General features: G+C 37.1%; 1 protein-coding gene across 1 annotated transcript; it reads left to right on the plus strand.

The window, feature by feature from the left end:
• Positions 1-1802: 1802 nt before the first annotated feature.
• LOC143222400 (uncharacterized) lies at positions 1803-22899 on the plus strand. The gene is made up of 2 exons (XM_076448871.1): positions 1803-2586; positions 19358-22899. Exons 1-2 carry the CDS (start codon positions 2253-2255, stop codon positions 19651-19653), a joined length of 630 nt encoding a protein of 209 aa, XP_076304986.1. The 5' UTR covers positions 1803-2252; the 3' UTR covers positions 19654-22899.
• Positions 22900-23663: the final 764 nt, after the last annotated feature.

Below are 23663 nucleotides of genomic sequence, written 5' to 3' on the forward strand. Positions count from 1 at the left end.
TCAGTCAACATGTAGATGTGTCCTACAAGTTATTCACTTGAATCAGTCAACATGAAGATGTGTTCTACAAGTTATTCGCTTCAATCAGTCAACATGTAGAAGTGTTCTACAAGTTATTCACTTGAATCAGTCAACATGTAGATGTGTCCTACAAGTTATTCACTTCAATCAGTCAACATGTAGATGTGTCCTACAAGTTATTCACTTCAATCAGTCAACATGAAGATGTGTCCTACAAGTTATTCACTTCAATCAGTCAACATGTAGATGTGTCCTACAAGTTATTCACTTGAATCAGCCAACATGTAGATGTGGTCTACAAGTTAATCACTCGAATCAGCTAGCATGTGAATTCAAAAGTAGCCACATGAAGTGGTATAAACGGAAACAGTTCTGGAAGCAATACTCACATACAATATACTGACACAGACAAAGAATCACGAAACGATTTGCTTTCGTGAGGTTTCAACGTCTAATTGTTTGATTTCGTGTATTTAGGAGTTTGAAGATAAAGGTATTTTCAAAACATAATCAAATGAACGTGTAATTCAATTCTGTATTCATGGTTTGTTTACATAAGTACCAATTTAATTGTATAATTCGTCATTTTCGTGAATAATTTCCAAAATCTAAGGTTCGTGTTTTGTCACTTGTCTATACGGATACTAGTACAAAATTAATAAGACAAAATGTGTGTTTGTTGACTGCATAAGTTCTCCAACCCCATCGGGCCAATCTCAACAAAAATTGATATATAAGGACTATGAACTTCTGGGAATATAACAGGTTTGTCAAAATTGAACATAACCCTGTTTCTATTTTGTAAAGCCTGTAAGTTGATTGGCTAGTCTACTGAGTGAATCTCCAAAAATCTTGGCAGGTTTACATTTTAAATAATTTTGAATATTTTAAGGGATTTCAGGTCAAAGTATGAAAGTTGCTAGATTGATTCTTAAACAGTCATGGTCTTCTTGTGGTCAGTGAACTGCTTGGTGTTTAAGACTGAAATTAACTTAAAATCTTTATTTGTTGATGGAGAAACTTTGTTATAATTTTAAGATAAATTTTATGTTCAAGTTATTATTTTGAAATATATGTTATACGTACACTGTTTTAATTAAGTTTCATCCTTAGTTGACGAGTAGTTAAACTCGTACTGATATAACTTTCAACCTTATTTGTCATAAAGAAAATATAAATATGCCCTGATAAAGTTTTAAAGAGGTTTTTTTCCTTCTTCGTTCTCTGAATCGCAGACACAAATGCGACGTGTTATGCGAGGAAAGTAACTTAGAAGACTCACTTAATAGCTTATCAGAACCGATCAAACCTCCGAGTTTCCTTTTCTGATATTTTGTTGGACAGTATTCTCAGGTGTTGATTATGTTGCTTGTTACATGCCTTATTTCGATATGTATTCTGACTTTATTATAAATAACTCTTAATACGCTTGACCCAGCTAAGTCGCTTCATCTCTTATTCCCGTGTACTCAAGTTAATGCGCTCGAACTATTATCAAACACGAGTTTCTATTGAGAAGCGATATTTTGTGCTGTTACTATACACAAAAGACAGGTGTTGTAAAGCTGCCATGCTATTCCATAGGTCACATTAACCGCTCCTGGCTACCGAGGCAAAACACTTGCAGTGACTGGCTTGCGGCTCTCCGAACCACGCCTTCTTTCTCGCTAATATATCACGGAGATTGTCAACCACATTCAAAACGCTTTTCCAATAAGACTATCTAATGCTAAACAAAATTTTAGAAGCCACTTGCTTGAAATTGATTGGCTAAACCTTGGATACAGAACGTCTACAGTACCCACCTTTCCTGGTGACGTCATCTAGCCTCCAAATTCTGCTGTCTCAGGTTATCTCTAACTGTTTTACCCTTATCAATATCTGATGATAAGGTAATGTCGTTTAAACTGATTAGCCACGGATAAGAAGAAGAAATAGGTAGATTTCTTATATATATCTTTCATATTTCTTCACGACTGAAACGTTTGGCTTTAAAAACCGGGAAGAAATAAGCTGTTTTGTTCTAAGTAAAATTCGAACGTTCAATCTTTTTGTACAACATTCATTTATAAATGTCCGGTAATCCAAAGTTTCTTGACACGCAACCATGAGATGTCTTTCCCATTGAATTACATGGACTCAAACACCTGTGAAAGTTTATATGCCGTTTCGGCACTGATGTTCCACATCAAGGTATCTCTGTTCGAAGAGAGGGTAGTACAGGTTTTATAATGGAACGCTTGAGATTTCAAAACTTCGTACCTTGTTCTGCCTCGCTACACTGCTTGCCGGACTTCGGCTGGTCGCCGCTGTGGAATCCGGCCACTCTGACACTCCCACGCGTTTTTCAGCCAAACACGACCTCCGATCTCATCGTTGGAAGCTTGAAAGATGGACTGCTGCCCCAAACCCAGAACCACCCACCGTTGTCAAGACCAGCTCCCTTTAGGAAAGTCATTACTGAAAATAACAGTCAGACTCTTAATATATCAGGCACCACTTCTTCTTCGCTGTCTAGTAATGACGTCACAGATGACCCTTTGATGACTTTGAAGGCTCTGGAAGGTAAGTTTTTCTTCTAAACCAGTGCTGATGTAATAATGGCGAAAACTGAACCTTTCTTGGTATACGTATCTCAGAACGGCTGGTATGGGTATTAACACCTTCATTGATAAGGAGAGAACAACGTTTCGACCTTCCTAGGTCATCTTCAGTTTAACATCTCGATATATGTATGGTTCTAAGCAAAATATAATAAATCACTTATTCATTACTTTCCCAGCTAGAGACCAAACGCTCGACTCACAAGTTCGAATCCCGTCACAGAACATTCTAGCTTTTCAGCCAGAGAAACGTTATAATGTGACGGTCAATCCCAGATTTGTTGGTAGAGAACAGCCCAAGAGTTGGTGGTGACTTTGGTTAGCTTCCTTACACTCTAATCATTTTTAAATTAATGATGGATAACTTAGATAACCTTCGAAGAGATGTGCGCGAAACTCAACAGACAAACGTAAACTTTTCCCTTCTATCAATCCGTAAAAACTCTGACCAGAGCTTAGCTTGTGCAACAGATAGCCCGTTGTGGCTTTGGAAACGCACACAACCATACGCTTAGCTTTGTGATTCATCATAAAAACCAGTAGGTAAAAATGAAAATAATAAGCAGTTAAAAGTAACGCACGCGTACAGATGTTCTTAAATAACGTTTCACAAATCGTGGATGCTTATAGCACTTTTAAATATTCTATATTTAAGGCCTAATGAACGTGATTTAAATAACGCAAAAACTGTCGGGCAAACGCTGCTCTTACTAGCCGTTGCTTCTCGGGCCCGGCATGGCTAGGTGGTTAAGGCGCTTGACTCGCAATCTGAGGATCGCGGGTTCGAATCCCCGTCACACCAACAAAACATGCTCGCCCTTTCAGCCGTGGGGGCGCTATAACATTACGATCAATCCCACTAATCGTTGGGAAAAGAATATCCCAGGAGTTGATGGCGGATGGTGATGACTAGCTGCCTTCCTTCTAGTGTTGCACTTCTAAATTAGGGACGGATAGCGCAGATAGCCCCCGTGTAGCTTCTCGCGAAACTAAAAAAAATAAACAAACTGTTGCCTTCCTGCCATAAGAAGTAAGGTAGTGTTTTACCATGTGACAGTTATGGAAAGTGTTACCAGATGCAACAAAAATCACTCAAAGTATGATCTACTTTACGATTGAAACGTAGGAAATTAGTAACAAAGTGTCAGTAAATGTGCGTTTCACGTGATAAGTAAAGCTGCTCTTTAATATCTAAGATCAGATAAGTTTTATAAATTTTGTTTTGTTTTAAATCTAAAACGGAAACGTTGTAATTATTTTTAAAATTGCCACGATTGTGTTGGCTACTGACGTAATGTATGACGTAATCAACATTATTCTTCTTGTCACATTTTGTATTCTACAAATTAAGCATCATTTAGTACCTTCTAGAAAGTTCCAACTTTCATCGCTTGAAGGATTTGAAACGCCATGGCTCAGGACGTTATAACCTTAAGTTATGGTGTACATGGCACTAACTGTTTCAACTCATAACTATAAATGCTAGCTTACAAATCCTTCTCTTCCATTTTATCGAAACCTTCGAAATTACGAAATTCAAACCTTATGAAGACTTAGACTTGAATACTATTTTAACAGCAAGTTTTAACTGACAACTCTGACGTTTCTAAAGCTTTAAACATAACTACCTTTTAAAAGTAAATTTTAGTCTTTCTTTTGTCATTAGTATCATTTTTAGAGTTAAAACCTGAACAACAAAACTGGCACAATAGTTTTAGTATCGTTTTTAAGAGTCAAAACCCGAGCAACAAAACTGGCACAGTAGTTTTAGTATCGTTTTTAAAAGTCAAAACCCGAGCAACAAAACTAGCACAGTGTAAAGTTTTAGTACCGTTTTAAGAGTCAAAACAAGAGCAACAAAACTGGCACAGTAGTTTTAGTATCGTTTTTAAGAGTCAAAAACCCGAGCAACAAAACTAGCACAGTGTAAAGTTTTACTACCGTTTTAAGAGTCAAAACCCGAGCAACAAAACTGGCACAGTAGTTTTAGTATCGTTTTTAAGAGTCAAAAACCCGAGCAAGAAAACTGGCACAGTGGTTTTAGTACCGTTTTTAGAGTCAAAATCCGAACAACAAGACTGGCACAGTAATTTTAGTGTCGTTTTTAGAGTTAAAACCCGAACAACAAAACTGGAACAATAGTTTTAATATCGTTTTTAAGAGTCAAAACCCGAGCAACAAAACTGGCGCAGTGATTTTAGTATCGTTTTTAAGAGTCAAAACCGGAGCAACAAAACTGGCGCAGTGATTTTAGTGTCGTTTTTAGAGTTAAAACCCGAACAACAAAACTGGCACAATAGTTTTAGTATCGTTTTTAAGAGTCAAAAACCCGAGCAACAAAACTGCCACAGTAGTTTTAGTATCGTTTTTAAGAGTCAAAAACCCGAGCAACAAAGCTGGCACAGTGGTTTTAGTACCGTTTTTAGAGTCAAAATCCGAACAACAAGACTGGCACAGTAATTTTAGTGTCGTTTTTAGAGTTAAAACCCGAACAACAAAACTGGAGCAATAGTTTTAATATCGTTTTTAAGAGTCAAAACCCGAGCAACAAAACTGGCGCAGTGATTTTAGTATCGTTTTTAAGAGTCAAAACCCGAGCAACAAAACTGGCGCAGTGATTTTAGTATCGTTTTAAGAGTCAAAACCCGAGCAACAAAACTGGCACAGCGATTTTAGTATCGTTTTTAGACTTTATTTGTAGTTAAGCACAAAGTTACAAAATGGGCTATCTGTGGTTTGGTCACCACGGGTATCGAAACTCGGTTTCTAGCGTTATTAGTCAGAAGGCATCCCTCTGTGCCAGCTGGTGGAAATATTTTGGAGTCGAAACCCAAAAAACAGAGTCTACACATTGGACACACACAGAAAATGATCCGAGTGGCTTTGAAACATATTTATATTTTTTTACAACTTATGATAGGAGAGTAGACAATAGGCCTAATTACCGATACAAGTACATTATGGGCCCCCAGGCGGTATAGCGGTATGCTTGTGGACTTACACCGCTAAAAACCGGGTTTCGATACCCGTGGTGGGCAGAGCACAGATAATCTATTGTGTAGCTTTGTGCGTAATTCTAAACAAACAAACAAGTACTTTATGCATAACGGAGAGAGGAAAAACAAACAAACCCGAAATTTATAGATCAAATCCTTTCACGTATCTATTATCATTCTTCCAGGGTTAATCGAATCAGTCGAGTTATCGGGTTTTCTTGTTTTACCAAAGCACAAAGTATACATAATTTGAGATACTCATATACTAGATAACTAGAATGAAAAAGTCATCGTCTCGAACACAGATGTTACACGTAATATCAGTTAGCAGTGGAATTCATTGAAATATAGTTCCACAAAAATATTGCATTAACAGTAGATTTGATTTGTTTGTAATTAAGCACAAAGCTACACAATGGGCTATCTGTGCTCTGCCCACTACGGTATCTAAACCTGGTTTCTAGCAGTGTGAGTTCGCAGATCTTCCGCTGTGCTACTGGGGGCACACTGATAGCAGAAACATTAAATGCAAATCGCCTACAGTGTTAAAATCATATAGGGTTTATTTCTTTGTAGTTAAATATAAATCTACACAATGGGCTATCTGTACTCTGCCCATCTCTGGCATCGAACCCGGTTTTTTTAATATTGTAAGTCTGTGAACATTTTGCTGTGCTAAAGGCGGTAATAAGCTATTTGTGCTTTGTCCATCACGTGTATCGAAACCTGATTTCTAACGTTGTAAGTCTGCAGACATACCTCTGTTCCACTAGGGTGGGGACATCGTAAAGGCATTAGTGATTAAGGTTACCACGTAAACTTGAACGGTTTATACCAATGCCGATACACGCTAATCCAACCGATTCATGCGGAATAGGTTGTGCCAATTTCAAGATCCTTCTATTACGTACCGCTCCTGCAACTAGCTATACATATTATCAGCTCTTAGTTTCTGTTTAAATGCTATAAATAACCATTTTTAATGCTACAAAGCTTCACGAGGACTATCTGCACTGCTACAAAGAGGAAAAGTTGATTAGTTTGGACAACAGATGGAGCACTGTTTTCAGTTTTTCAGTAGCCTATAGCAGATATTTTAAAACTGAGGTGTGAGGGAGAAGGCAAACACCCGTGGTCTGTAGCAACTACACAAAGTGAACAGTAATTTTAATGTATCTATAGGTTTTTTGGATATGTTGAAGGGTTGAGTGAAAATATGGAACGTTCTTGAGGGGTCTTATGCTGACAATGTTTGAAAACACTTGGCTTACAGAATGTGGAAGATTTCACTATATTTTCTTCCATATTCTGCTTGCCTTTTTCGTATGCTGACAAGTGGGTATTGTTTCCAAATCGTAGACTGATAAAGATTGACAATTATAATTCTCTTATTACCTTACTCTCGGTGACTCATGGGTAATTTTGAGAATTTATAACGCCAAAATTTTTCTTTCAATGCCCACAAGGGGAGAACTTATATTTTTATTCAATATAAAACTCAATGTCATTAAACCTCTTTGTTTTATACGGAACAACAATGCTTATCCATTCTTCGACGAAGAACCAATAAGATTGTAACGTCCTTCAATGTTGGGTATTCACTTCCTTTGATGTTTTGGTAGGCATAACATAGTGTGTGTGTTGTTGTTGTTGTAGGGTAAGAATGTCGTACAACAAAGATTGAATTTGATGAACAACAATTGTTATCAGATTATGGGGCCTGACATAGGCTGGTGGTCGGAGCACTCGACTCGCAATCTGGGGGTCGTGAGATCGAATTCCTATATCGAAATTGTTCATCCTTTCAGTCGTTGGGGCGTTATAACTTTCAATTAATCCTTCGAGTAGCTTTTGGTGAGATTCTAAAAAACAAAGAAGTTAACAGAATAAACAGGCTGAGGAACTTGGGGGTTGAATGTTCTTATGATTTGAATGGAAAAGGTCAAACAAAGTATGCGTAAGACTAAACAAAGATGGCGTTGCTTTACCATATAAAGCCTAACTTAAGTTTTTGCTACAGAATGTTAAAATGTCCGAGAAGCAATATTGTATCAAAATCAAACAGTAAATTTTTTAAGTATTTAGAATTCACCAACATATCTATATATGTATGTACACACTCATATTTTTACACAGAGTTGGATAGATGTCGAGTTTGGCAAAGGTTGGTAGTTTAGACACTTGACTCGTAACCTGTGATTCGCGGATTTGAAGGCCCTAGTTGAAAATTCTCTCATTTTAAGTAGTGGGGGCGTTATATAACGGTTACTACCACTCTTAGTTGTTAAACTGTAGCCTAAACGTTGGCAGTGGGTGGTGTATCACTTCAAAATGAGGAACAACTAGGGCAGATAGCCATTGAATAATTCCGTGAAACCCAACAAACGAGATACATGCTGCATTTTGAAATTATTCTATCTAAAATGAATAAAACGAAGGCAAAATAAATATCTGTAATTTCACAACTATTTCACCAAACTATGTATAATCAGCATGTTTCAATGTGTTTCTTTTAATTTAATACTTTTGTGGTTACCGAAACAAAGACAAGACACTAGCTGACGCTCGAGAACTTATGATGTTTTGTTAACTGTGTCGTAAACCCAGCTTTTCCGCCTAACACAGAGCTGCGAGAAGATTTGTTTGTTTATTTTTGAATTTCGCACAAAGCTACTCGAGGGCTATCTGCGCTAGCCGTCCCTAATTTAGCAGTGTAATAATAGAGGGAAGGCAGCTAGTCATGACCACCCACTGATAACTCTTGGGCTACTCTTTTACCAACAAATAATGGGATTAACCGTCACATTATAACGCCCCTACGACTGAAAGGGCGAGCATGTTTGGTGTGATAGGGATTCGAACCTATGACCTTCAGATTACGAGTTGCGCGCACTAACCATCTGGCCATGCCGTGCCGACACGGGAAGAAAACGTAACACGTGGAATTGGCAACTTTTTTTCTAACTGTCAGGAATACCTGCTTCTTTTGGGCATTTTAACAGAATAGATAGAACGTTTCATATTTGATATAATAGGTTTTATATATCATGACAACGTTTTTATATCATTAATTTATCTAAGAACGGTTATATTTTTTATTGTTAATAAGTTTCTCTGTTTCGGTTTCATTACAACGACTTTGTATTATTAATTTATCTGAGATTAGTTATATTTTTTATTGTTTATAAACGATTCACTGTTTGTTTTATTACAATAATTTTATATCATTAATTTTTCTGAGATCGTTATATGTTGATTATTTATAGTTAAGCCTAAAGCTAAACAATGAACTCTGTACTCTGCTTACCACAAGTATCGAAACTCGGTTTTTAGCATTGTAAGTCCGCAGACATACCGCTGTGTCACTAAGAGCAATGGAATACCTGTGCTCTGTAACCCACGGGTCTCCAACACTGACTTCTGGCGTTGTAAGTCCTCATACATGCCGCTGTGCCAATAGAGGGCTTATATTTTTTTGTTAATATTCGTTTCTCTCTTTTGTTTAAGGCGTGCGACTCGTAATCTGAGGGTCGCGGGTTCGCATCCCGGTCGCGCCAAACATGCTCGCCCTTTCAGCCGTGGGAGCGTTATAATGTGACAGTCAATCCCACTATTCGTTGGTAAACGAGTAGCCCAAGAGATGGCGGTGGGTGGTGATGACTAGCTGCCTTCCCTGTAGTCTTACACTGCTAAATTAGGGACGGCTAGCGCAGATAGCCCTCGTGTAACTTTGCGCGAAATTCAAAACAAACAAATAAAAGTATTGTAAATTTAATTCGTGTATGAATATATATATCTTTTACTTTGCGAAAACTTAAAACTGTATTCAAAAGTTGTTTTTTTTTCCATAAGTAAAAACTAGACAAAGTTTATTAAGAGTTCACCATTTCTTTAGCTGACAATATTTCAAACATATTTTAGGAGTTTGTTGACGTAGTCTGAGTCTTGTATAATTATCTGTCTAGCGCCATCTAATCGTTACGGTGAATTTAGATGTCAACACAAAAATCCAGGTCTATAATTGAAAATTGAAAGTAAAGGAAAACACAAGGCAGTTTATTACATACATCAGAACGCCACGTTGTTTTGTTAGTAATTTGTGCTAGAAATATTGCTCCAATGATTGTCCAACTTAGAAAAAAAAAATTACATAAAAAGTTGTGTTGCCATAGAAACCAGCGACACCAACAAAACGGCTATAAATTCAAACCATCCCGTTAATAACAGTATCTATATCCTTTTGTTCCACTCTTTCTAGTTTGAGCAGATTGCTTGGTGTTAAAATAAACATTAAACTATAGTTTCGCACACACACAGCTGTGCTTTCGTCCACGTGGATTATTCACGTGTGACTCTCGGCGTGCGAAATTCACACTTACTAATTTTCGACTGTTTCACAAACTGAAGGATAAAAGAGGTCAATTACTTTTTATATGTAGCTCACTTAGTCCGAAATTCATGGATGCGTATCATATTAAATAAAAACACGGCAAAAAAAAAACCCCTAAACCTCCCACTCTATTCTGGTTATCTCGCGAACAATACCCGTGTTCCTCAATTTTCACCCCATTTTCCAGCTTCTCGGTAAAACTTCGCAGGATGAAACCTTTCGACCTTACTAAACGACTGTGTAACTGTTCACTGCTTACGATTTAGCCTATCGTTTATCGGTAATAGCCAGTTACACAGCACCACACGTACTCAGACTACGAGATGTTCAATGAACAATCAGGGCATGTTGATTTATATTGCGTAATTCTCTTTAAGGCACGTTGTGCTGGTCTATTGAGAGCAACAAATGCCAAAAATATAAACAGCGAAGTGTGTTAAGCCGTGCGACTCGTAATCTGAGGGTCGCGGGTTCGAATCCCGGTCGCACCAAACATGCTCGCCCTTTCAGCCGTGGGGGCGTTATAGTGTGACAGTCTATCCCACTATTCGTTGGTAAAAGAGTAGCACAAGAGTTGGCGGTGGGTGATGATGACTAGGTGCTTTCCCTCTAGTCTTACACTGCAAAATTAGGGACGATTAGCGCAGATAGCCCTCGAGTAGCTTTGCGCGAAAATTCAAAACAAACCAACAAATAAACAGCGATTTTGTGCACAATATAACAAATAAAATTATACGAATAATTATATCTATTATTATGCCAATAAATGTCGTTTTTATGTATATTTTTGCAGTTCTTACTCTAAATTACATTTCGTCAATAGACTGGTAAAAATTTTGAATAACGCGTGATTGCGTAGACTGTTAGCAAACATAACCCCCTCCTCAAATAATAATAATACAGCGGAAAAGATTTACATCATTTGTTATGAATGTGAGTTCGTTAAATAAAAGCAATTATGATACCAGCACAGAAGATAAACACGTTAATGATATTGGCAAAGGAGAAAACTAAATTATTTATCTAACAGTTTTCATTTGTTTATTCAAACGGAGTTGATGACTATAGCTGTCACTTCTCTTTGATTGTATTTTATGAACGTATTTAAATTGAGAAACATATTACTGCTTTTTACCACCTCAATAAAGAAAACACTGTCAACACAACTTTATTAGGATCAGGAGAGAGAGGGCTTTACTGTCTGTTTTCTCGTTATGGAATTTTCCATCAATGCTGTACAAAGGTTTATGGTCTGGCATGGCCAGGTGGGTTCAGGTGTTCGACTCGTAATCTGAGGGTCGCTGGTTTGAATCCCCGTCACACAAATCATACTCGCCCTTTCAGCCGTGGGAGTTTTATAACGTACCGGTCAGTCCCACTATATGTTGGTATAAGAGTGACCCAAGAATTGGAGGTGGGTGGTGATGACTAGCTGCCTTCCCTCTAGTGTAACACTGCTTAATTAGCGACGGCTAGCGCCTATAGCCCTCGAGTAGCTTTGCACGAAATTCAAAAACAAACAAACAAACAAAGGTTTATTGCACACAGACGTCTTTAACTTTGGTCTGACATACTAGAGGGAAGACAACAGCTATTCGTGTTTGACTGCATAGTAGGAAATAGTTGTTATTGTTATACAGCGAGCCACAATGTGAGGAAGTTGTTTTTGCCACAATGGATGGCGAAGTATTTGCATTTCAAGCACGCTAGCCACTGGACCATGCCGGAAAACGAAGAACCAGAGACTCACAATAGTCTGAACATCTATGAAACAAAAACCTAAAATATATTACAGAAAACCCGGTACAATTAACTCTTTTCTAATCACTCCTGAAAAGCTATTGTAGAAAGACAAAATCCACGAATTGTATAAACATCAAAAGATGAAAAACTATCACAACTGTAAGAAATAACTCTACTTAGAAATTTCTGTGAAATCATGTCCCACGTTGGGTCATCTTTCACATTATCTGTTAGTGATCGTTGTAGAAAAATGATGACAAAAGAGATCTTGATTTCGGGAAAAAGTGGGTGAAACTAAGACGTGATCTTCTCGCGAATAGCACGTGCTGTGATGACAAAAACAAAGCTGTACGACACGAACCAAGTGCTCTAATGCCAAGGCAAATTACAGCGCGAAATACGTTGATGCTAAAATGACAAAAAGCATATCTCACTAATACACATACTGAGGGATATGAGTTTTACAAACCATGATGCGACTTTGTTTCCAACACATAATATTACATATTATATCTTGGCGAATTTCAGTAAAATGAGCCAGAGAATGTTTTGTACGCTCCATTGTCATGTACTGTAGTCACATATTTTTAAATAACGCATGACAGAAAAGTTGGTTTGTTTTTGGAATTTCGCGCAAAGCTACACGAGGCCTATCTGCGCCAGCCGACCCTAATTTAGCAGTGTAAGACTAGAGGAAAAGCAGCTAGTCATCACCACCCACCGCCAACTCTTGGGCTACTCTTCTCACCAACGAATAGTGGGATTAGCCGTCACTTTATAACGCCTCCACGGCTGAAAGGACGAGCATGTTTGGTGTGACGAGGATTCGAACCTACGACCCTCTGATTACGAGTCAAGTGCCTTAACCACCTGGTCATGCCGGGCCCGACAGAAAAAACTCACCTGGTACGTTACTAATGTGTTACAAGTGTGACACACTGTCACGCTCTCAAAAACACATTGTTCGTAATGCAAACAGAGAGTCATTATCGACGTGTTATTTTTTGTCACGACGACACCAGAATGTTTAAATAAAACACTATGTTCACAGTGACACGTCTTTACTATACAACGATCATAACGACACCAGAATGTTTAAATAAAACACTATGTTCACAGTGACACGTCTTTACTATACAACGATCATAACGACACCAGAATGTTTAAATAAAACACTATGTTCACAGTGACACGTCTTTACTATACAACGATCATAACGACACCAGAATGTTTAAATAAAACACTATGTTCACAGTGACACGTCTTTACTATACAACGATCATAACGACACCAGAATGTTTAAATAAAACACTATGTTCACAGTGACACGTCTTTACTATACAACGATCATAACGACACCAGAATGTTTAAATAAAACACTATGTTCACAGTGACACGTCTTTACTATACAACGATCATAACGACACCAGAATGTTTAAATAAAACACTATGTTCACAGTGACACGTCTTTACTATACAACGATCATAACGACACCAGAATGTTTAAATAAAACACCATGTTCACAGTGACACGTCTTTACTATACAACGATCATAACGACACCAGAATGTTTAAATAAAACACTATGTTCACAGTGACACGTCTTTACTATACAACGATCATAACGACACCAGAATGTTTAAATAAAACACTATGTTCACAGTGACACGTCTTTACTATACAACGATCATAACGACACCAGAATGTTTAAATAAAACACTATGTTCACAGTGACACGTCTGTACTATACAACGATCATAACGACACCAGAATGTTTAAATAAAACACTATGTTCACAGTGACACGTCTTTACTATACAACGATCATAACGACACCAGAATGTTTAAATAAAACACTATGTTCACAGTGACACGTCTTTACTATACAACGATCATAACGACACCAGAATGTTTAAATAAAACACTATGTTCACAGTGACACGTCTTTACTATACAACGATCATAACGACACCAGAATGTTTAAATAAAACACTATGTTCACAGTGACACGTCTTTACTATACAACGATCATAACGACACCAGAATGTTTAAATAAAACACTATGTTCACAGTGACACGTCTTTACTATACAACGATCATAACGACACCAGAATGTTTAAATAAAACACAATGTTCACAGTGACACGTCTTTACTATACAACGATCATAACGACACCAAATTGTTACATTAAAGCACTATATTCATCAGTGACGATGTATCTTTATTATACAACGATCATAACGACACCAAAGTGTCCCACTAAGGTACTTGTGTTCACCAATGCCAACAAGTCTTCAGGAGATACAAAAGTCTTGTCTATATATACCACTAAGGTACTTGTGTTCACCAATGCCAACATGTCTTCAGGAGATACAAAAGTCTTGTCTATATATACCACAAGGTACTTGTGTTCACCAATGCCAACATGTCTTCAGGAGATACAAAAGTCTTGTCTATATATACCACAAGGTACTTGTGTTCACCAATGCCAACATGTCTTCAGGAGATACAAAAGTCTTGTCTATATATACCACTAATGTACTTGTGTTCACCAATGCCAACATGTCTTCAGGAGATACAAAAGTCTTGTCTATATATACCACTAAGGTACTTGTCTATATATACCCTCGCTTCAAACAGATGAAGATATTGAAATATATTTGATATTCAGAGTTAAAAATTCGAAAAAAAAATTAATGGGGAAAGAGAGAAGAGAAAGCCATGTAAGTTATTCGTTAGATTGGTTAAGTTATTCGTTAGATTGGTTAATATCTACAACACCGAAAGAGACAGAGGCTATGTCTATGTTTCACCCCCGTTTGTGTGTTTGTCATAAGACGTTTTCTTCAAAAACGACTGAATGGATGAAAACTGGTATTACTTAATTTAGAAGTGATTAGTTTTTTTAAGGGTAAAGGTTAAAGGTCACAACATGGCTATCCCCCCAAAAAAAAAACACAACAAAAACCCCAACTCGCTATTTGCTAGTGTAGGACCGATTTTATACCCCAAAAAAATCTAACAAAACAACTCGCTATTTGTTAGTGTGGAACCGAGTTTATACCGAGTTTATACCCAAAAAAATCTAACAAAACAACTCGCTATTTGTTAGTGTGGAACCGATTTTATACCCAAAAAAATCTAACAAAACAACTCGCTATTTGTTAGTGTGGGAACGATTTTACACGCTACCTTTGATCTATAACTCAGTCAAAAATGGTCGAATTTTGATGAAACGTAGAATATTATGGTTCATTGTTCTGCTAAAAATGGTTTTTGTCCGTTGATAACGACGGACACACGGACACATATACGCATTGTTTGAAGGTCGAATGTGAACAGCGATGCGTGACGGAGGTACCTGTACCCCTGAGTGTCCCTGCAGTTTTCACATCAATATCACCTCCGTGTTTCCCCGATTTCTATCGTATCTTAATTCTCACAATGTGAAATTTCCACTACAATTGTAAACATTTTTGTCAAACTCTAAATTGTTTCCATTGTGATTTTCTCCGTGAAAAACAATATTTATATGAATTATAACGCCTTTAAAATACTGTAGTTTCAACTTAAAAACTTACGTGAGAATGTTATAAGTAAAGCAAGCACAACTAATGTGGACTTCCGGACTTCTTCACACGTTTTAAACATCTCCCAACTCCGCTGTTTGATTAATCAGGTCCTGAGATCACTGTCGTTCCCTCTTGGCCCGCCATGGCCAAGCGCGTTAAGGTGTTTGACTCGTAATCCGAGGGTCGCGGGTTCGAATCCCGGTCTCACCAAACATGCTCGTCCTTTCAGCCGTTGGAGCGTTATAAGGTTACGATCAATCCCACTATTCGTTGGTAAAAGAGTTCATATCCAAAAGAGTTGGCAGTGGGTGGTGATGACTAGCTGCCTTCTCTCTAGTCTTGCACTGCTAATTAGGGACAGTTAGCGCAGATAGCCTTCGAGTAGCTTTGCGCAAAATTTGAAACAAATTGTTCGCAAAGTCAGGAATTCAAGGAATAGACATTTGAGAGTGATTTTTTTCATGCAGTGAAACAAATATTCGTTTCATGTTACACATATTATGCACGGCATTTATTTTTATAATATAGCATACTGTGTAAAGTATGTCGTGGAAGTCCTCAATTATCCACGTTTCACTTAACAGTGGAACTTTTGTAATTCTTATCTAAACTAAAAATAACAAAGAAAACAATTAACTGAGAAAGCTAACAATCGCTCTTTCTTTGTTTTACTTATTTATTAGAACACCCGTTTATTATTTGTCTAGGAAAGACGACAACAGTTAAGCCATCTATTATTAAAAATATTATTACATTATTTTGAATATTACACACAACTAGTAATTATTTGCTCTGTTGCTCGCGTGAAATTTCCTGTAAATTTTTTATAATGATTTTACTTTCGTATTTATATTCCTATTCACTTTCCTTATGTGTAGGATTTCTTTTGGTAACCCTTAAATTCCGATTAACAGTTTCGGATAAATACGAGAGCTGAGACTCTGTTAACCCTAAAAGCTTTCATGGCTTCACAGACCTTGAAATACCTTGAAAGATATACGTACAGTTACATTGATGGACTCCTCAAATTACATTAGGCCTTCAACTCGAAGTACGTTTTATCACAACCTGGATATATAAGTTACATTTTCTATACTTACATTATATTTTCATTAATGGCTGGCCAACTGCCCCTCTGTGGACCAATGATAAGCTCTCGAACTTACAATTGTAAGTGGACAGAGCACAGATAGCCTAGTGCGTCATCTAATAGTCTTACTTTGTACGAGAACACTTCATTTTTAAAAGGTGTTCGGGACTGTTCTCTGGAAGATACAAATTTATAAGTTGCTTCCTTCCCATCATGCTGAGTTTATAATTTACTTTTGAACGAAACTGAGATTGTAAAAATGTTTTTATCTTGTTCATCTTTTAGAAAAATGACTAGATGTGTAAGAACGTCTGACGATGACACATCTGGTGAAAGTTTCATGGTAAAACAAAGGGTGGAAAGTCTGATTGTAACAGATATAATGAAAGATTGGCTGTGACACATCCAGTGAGAGTCTGATTGTAACACATACAATAAAAGTCTGATTGTGACACAGTTGGTAAGAGTCTGATTATGACAAATCTGGTGATATCCTGATTGTGACACATATAATGAAAGTCTGATTGTGACACATGTGATGAGAGTGTGATTGTAACACATCTGGTGAGAATTTGATTGTAACACATGATAAAAATCTTATTGTGACACATTTGGTAAGAGTCTGATTTGTGACACATATGATTAAATTCTGATTGTAACATATATGAGTGTTTTTAAAGTTGTTTGTTCAGGATATCGTAGAAGAAAGTGACTCTTTGTCAGGCAGTTAAGAAAGATCTTCGTTTGTTTGCGTGTTGTTAAACGCAAAGCGATACAATGGGCAGAACACAGATATTTTTCAGCATTATTAGCTTGTAGACTTGCCGCTATGCCACTGCGGGGTACGACACATAACAAACTTTAATAAGCAGCTTAGAAGTTACTTACGGGATCATTTTTTTTTGCAGTGTAAGTCAACTAACACTCGTACGTGGCTAGGGTTAGGTACTACACCAAAAATCCGAAGAAAAAATAAGGTTTTCAGACCTTTCGTCTTAATGTCGTGTCTTAAGCACTTGCTAACTTGGTACAAAAAACCATTGAACGCATCTGAAAAATACATAAATATACATTTAGATATATAGATCAACTTTAAATCATAGCTTTCAATTGCCTTTGTGTTTCAACGGTAGGCTTGAGGACTTGTCACACGAATATACGGGTTTGGATACCCAGAGGAAATACAGCATAGACATGTTGTTCATTTTATATTTGGTTCGTTGAACCGAAACAAATTACAGTGCATATTACAGAACTCTTCTTCTGTTATTCCTTTATTCAAAAGAGAAAGAGAAAAAATATTCTATTGTCTTATTGAAGATGACTAGATGGCGAGCTAGTACATCGTTCGCTATGTTCATCTAGAGTAAAAGAGCGACCAGAGCTTGAATACTGAGTACTAAGATGGTTTAATGGGGAGGACATATAAATAGATAGCTACTATCGCCTGAAGTATCCATGATACAAGCACCATTAAAACGTACTTAATACAAAGTTGAAATTACAGAAGTGTAGTAAAACTCACACCATTTAAAGTGGTGTGACAAGACCGAGTTGTTATGGAACTCGACTCACCATCTGAGATCATGGGTTCTAATTCCCTCATCAAACATGATCATTCTTTAAGCCATTGGAGAGGGGACGTTTTAATTCGACGCTCAATCCCATTATTTGTTGGTACAGAGTAACCCAAGATATAGCGATGGGTGATGTTAGTTGTCTGCCTGTCCTTATAGTCCAGGTGTGGTGAAACCGCACCTCGCGAGCCACATGCGGCTCTTTGACATATAATGCGCAGCTCGCGGAAATAAGTTGGTTGAATTCCTTTTTGCATTACATTTAATATAAAAGGTAAATAAAAAAAATCAAGCTTTATAATTGTTTACCAGGTATAAGCTGATAGTCCACTGGAATAAAACGTAAATTTAATGTTCATTGTGAGTAAATATATTTAAGAATTTAAATTCTAATTTTAATGCCAGATTTGAGTCATGGATTGAATTAATTTCGGATCAGCAAGTATTACAGATGAATCGTGGTGGAAAATCAGTAATCGTACAAGCCGGTACTGACAATGTTAGTTTTAGTGGGCGTGGCTTCCGATCGCGTGATTGTGGCGTGTGTGGCTGTGTTGCGGGCAGTGAAATTAGAGGGATGTTAGTGTGATGCTGGGCGTTGTAGAGTTTGGCTGCGTTGCGCGTGTTGGAGCTTATTGTTTCTTTCACGTTAATTTTTTAGAAGTGTTTGTGATAATTTTATTTTTATTCCTTTGATTTTTATTTTTGACAGTCTCATTTAATGTTAATGAAATGCAAATTTGCATATTTTTTTTAGATGTTCCGTAGTTCGTTGCCGTATTAATGGGACCTTCCCAGGTCCCATTCAAGATGAATCTCGTACTTTCGAACATTCACTTCAGATCTTCTATTAAATTATATCGAGCTTGTTTCACCCAGTTTCTAACGTTAAACTATGACGTCAACACACCGGACACACAGACAACGTTTCTATATGCATGTTTTGGATTTAATTTAAAAATTTCGTTTGCCAATGGAACTAACAGTTTGTTTTAAGATTAAGCTACTCAACAGTACATCTGCGCTGTGCTTACCGCAAAGATTGAACCATGAATTTTAGTGTTATAAGCCTTTAAAAGGCGTAACTAATTTTGTTACAATTATGGTAACAAACCAGTTAGCGGACTTTCGAAATGAATATGCTAGCCACTGTTTGAGTGATATTTAGAATCAAACCAGATGCGTATGTATGAATTTATATATATACGTATTTCGAGAGATGTTTCTAGATTTATTATACCATGTTCTTTGTTTCTAAGATACTGTTGTTTCGTATTTTTATATTACAGCTATTTCACAGAACTGTCAACAATAAATAATGTGAACAATGAATGAAAAACTTATTTAAATTGTTATATCTTTCAGACGATCCGTTTATCACTCGGGCTTTATTTTCGAGACTACCACGCCGACCACGAAGTGAGAAAAAGCCGATACCCACTAACCTGAAAGACGAGAAGTATTTTGAACGTCGAAAACGAAACAATTTGGCGGCTAAAAAGTCACGTGACACTCGCAAAGCCCGTGAGAACGAAATTGCTTTTAGGGCTTGTTTCCTGGAGAAAGAGAACGCCATCTTGAGGGCCCAGGTTGCAACACTTCGAGAAGAAGCCCATTCCCTTCGACATTTATTGTTACAAAAAAGACATAGATTGTGTTGAATAGTTCCTTACAGTAAAGATGGCGGATCGTTCCGTTCAACCACCAAAGATGGCCACATTTTAAGAGATATTTCAACATTTCACTGCTAGTTTTAATAAAATGAGGGACAGATAAAAACTTACAGCTTAATTTTAGTTTTAAAGGAATTGTTTGTTGCTGTTTTTTTATTGTCATCCTTCGAAATGTCGTCCACTACTGCCACAGCAGCATCTGCAAACTTATACCTCGAAAAAATGAGTTTCGATACCCGTGGTGGGCAGAGCACAGGTAGCCCATTGTGTAGCTTTGTGTTTAACTGCAAAGAAACAAATAAACAAAAAATCCAATGAAACGGGTTGTTTGGATTAACAAAACGTAAAAATAAAAACAAAAAAAACATGGAAAATGTTTCTGATTTTGGACGAAATCTTAGCACAACGTGATGGACGTGGTGTTTTTAAATCATGCTAATATATTCATTAAAAGATTTAGCAATTTTTTTTTAATTTATTGAATTCACTTTCCAGCCAGTATCTTACTGTCATGTGTGTAAAATGCTTGCTGCAATGTGCCTTTGTTGATTTAACATGATTTCAACAGACATTGTAGATCAAGTTTCCTGCCAATGAAACACTAGTAACCACTAACACGTAATTTACGGACATCTTAGTCATTTTTTTCTTTGTTTAATGTTAGAAATTATTTTACTAGCTTCTTTGTGAGTCTATTCTGGTTTCTACAAGTCTTATGGTGAGAAATACCTAAAACGTAGGTATTTGTGCAATGGTTGAACAACAGAACGTAAAAATAATTCGGTTTCTATACTTATTCCGCTCCTTGGTAATTTTTTAGGGCTGTTAGTCCCAGTTTAGGGCCGCATTAAGGGTTAGTGATGCCCTAGCCCCATGCGATTTTTGGAAATAATAATAATAGCTTATTCTTACTTTATTCAGGCCTCTGCATGGCCAGGTGGTTAAGGCGTTCGACTCGTAATCTGTGGGTCGCGGGTTCGAATCACAGTCGCACCAAACATGCTCGCCCTTTCAGCCGTGGGGGCGTTTTAATGTGACGATCAATCCCACTATTCGTTGGTAAAAGAGTAGCCCAAGAGCTGGCGGTGGGTGGTGATGACTAACTGCCTTTGTATTGCTAAATTAGGGATGGCCAGCGCAGATAGCCATCGAGTAGCTTTGTGAGAAATTAAAAAAACAAACAATACTTTATTATGCTAGTTTTACAAACAATAATTATTTTGTTTTACTTTGGTGGTCGGCGGGGACCTAGGGCTAAATGGCCCATGCCTAAATCCGGTAATACTACAATTACGAGTGCTACAAGGGCATACTTATGTTACTGTACTTGTAGTACTTAAAATGTTACAAGTTTTAAATATCGCCTACGAAAAGACGTTTGCCTTGCGTGGATTGCATCATCATAAAAAACATATATTTGATGTTAACCAACGTGTTTCCAACAACGTGAACACTGTAAGAATTAAACCACAAAAGTCATCTTTTCTAATCCACTAGTCGCCTCCTTTCTGTGAGACTATGAACATATTCAGATACTTGTAAGCAAAACAGCTTCCGTCCATTTACAACAAACGTAGGTTCGTTTATTGATTCAATAAGTTTTTCTTTAGATGCGATATTTTTTGGAAAAAAAATGACTTTTGACAACTAATATCTTATTATTGTATCTGTTTTATGTACTAAAACTTGTGTTAACTTTAAGGAGCATATTTGCACTCGTGTTTGATAAAAAAGCACACATTTACACATTACATTTTTGTCTCTGTTCTTCCCATTAAGCTCATCGGATAACTTACTGCACACAATAACTTACAGGACACAACAACTTACTGAACACAATAACTTACTGAACACAATAACTTACTGAACACAATAACTACTAGACACAACAACTACTAGACACAACAACTTACTGAACACAATAACTACTAGACACAACAACTTACTACACACAATAACTTACAGGACACAACAACTTACTGAACACAATAACTACAAGACACAACAACTTACTACACACAATAACTTACAGGACACAACAACTTACTGAACACAATAACTACTAGACACAACAACTTACTGAACACAATAACTACTAGCCACAACAACTTACTGAACACAATAACTTACAGGATACAACAACTTACCACACACAATCACGTATTTTTCCCCCTTTTGCACTTCGAACTTAGCCTAATTAATATTTCTACAAGTTTATGGAGTTTGTGAGAAGTTCTTGAAACATATTTTATTTTGTAACTACGTGGTAACACATATTTTATTTTGTAACTACGTGGTAACACATATTTTATTTTGTAACTACGTGGTAACATATATTTTATTTTGTAACTACGTGGTAACACATATTTTATTTTGTAACTACGTGGTAACGCCAAAGTCCAGCGACCTTTACCCATTCTCGTCGATTTGCTCACGTCCAGACCAGCAGTGTCATCCGGTTGGTCAGTTTAGTGGCTTACAACGCCAAGCATCAGGGTTTGATTCCCTGAAGTTGACCGATTGCATCGAGACCAGTTTATAGCTCTGCACTCAAAGAGACAAACAAACCAAACCAGAACCGCTCGCATGTGAACACATACACAGCTGAGGTTGGACAGTGGCAGACGTAACATTTTTGAAAGTTTCAACAACCACTGTCTCTTTGGCTTCCTCATTACGTTTTTTAAAAGGTATGTCAACATTAAACATGGTCTACAACTTTTCTTACACAGTAGCGTTAATATATGTTTTTGTTCAGATATTTCACCAGACCTTAACAATCTATAACAATTTGTTTAAATAGAACTTTTGTGTGTGTAATTCGAACATAAATCTACTTCACGCATGTTTAACCAATGATTTTGGGTTTCTCGCCAGGACAGGCGTCCTTGAGAGGAACATATAAGTACTGATTTGTTAAACACGAACAGTATACACAAAGTATTTTAAGTGTAAATAACAAATGTCTTTTTGTAGATAGCATAACTTAAACTGTGGTTCTCGGAAATATCCATGTTCGATAGTGTCTTGTATTGATTTGTCAGAAATAAAGCTTTGTTTAAAAATAATAATTTTAAACAACGTATAGTTCTCGGGCTAATTATCCTCAGATGTTAAATACATGTGTGTTTGAAAGGTATAAACTCGTGTATTAACAGCTGTTTCTTGTTGGGTTTTTTTTAAATTTCGTTTAGCACCGACACGTATTAACCAACATTGCATCTTGTAATCGACATCGGTAAATGTAAATAAACTTTGTAAACTGTGACAAGGTTTCTGTGTGTTGATTCAAAACTGAAGTTGACGCTTCACGAGATCTCGTGCTGTTTGGTTATTGGTTAGAAATGTCACATAAAACTGAGACTTATTCGTCGTGTTTATTTCACTTCCAAAAATTATATATTGTTAACTCTTCTTAAGATAATAACTGGGGGGGGGGGAGTGTTTGTCCTCCTGAATATTCCCCTCTCCCAAGCGTTAAACATACCAGCAGGATGTGTAACCTGATTACCATCATACCTTTAACCTTATGTTTAAAGTTATGGAATTTAGTAAAGGAATAAGGGCATGTCGTTAAAGAAGTGTTTATTGTGTTATTTCTGTTTTTTTAAAGGGGATCTGATTCATCATTTTAGTTTTCACGTCGGCCCGGCATGGCCAAGCGTGTTAAGGCGTGCGACTCGTAATCCGAGGGTCGCGGGTTCGCATCCCCGTCGCACCAAACATGCTCGCTCTTTCAGCCGTGGGGGCGTTATAATGTGACGGTCAATCCCACTATTCGTTGCTAAAAGGGTAGCCCAAGAGTTGGCGGTGGGTGGTGATGACTAGCTGCCTTCCCTCTTGTCTTACACTTCTAAATTAGGGACGGCTAGCACAGATAGACCTCGTGTAGCTTTGTGCGAAATTCAAAAACAAACAAACAAGCTTTGCGTGAAATTCAAAAAGAAACGAACAAAGATAAATCGAGTAAAACAATTTGAAAGTCTCTTTGGTATCAC

Source organism: Tachypleus tridentatus, chromosome 8 (genome assembly GCF_004210375.1).
Source record: "Tachypleus tridentatus isolate NWPU-2018 chromosome 8, ASM421037v1, whole genome shotgun sequence".
Classification (NCBI taxonomy): domain Eukaryota; kingdom Metazoa; phylum Arthropoda; class Merostomata; order Xiphosura; family Limulidae; genus Tachypleus; species Tachypleus tridentatus.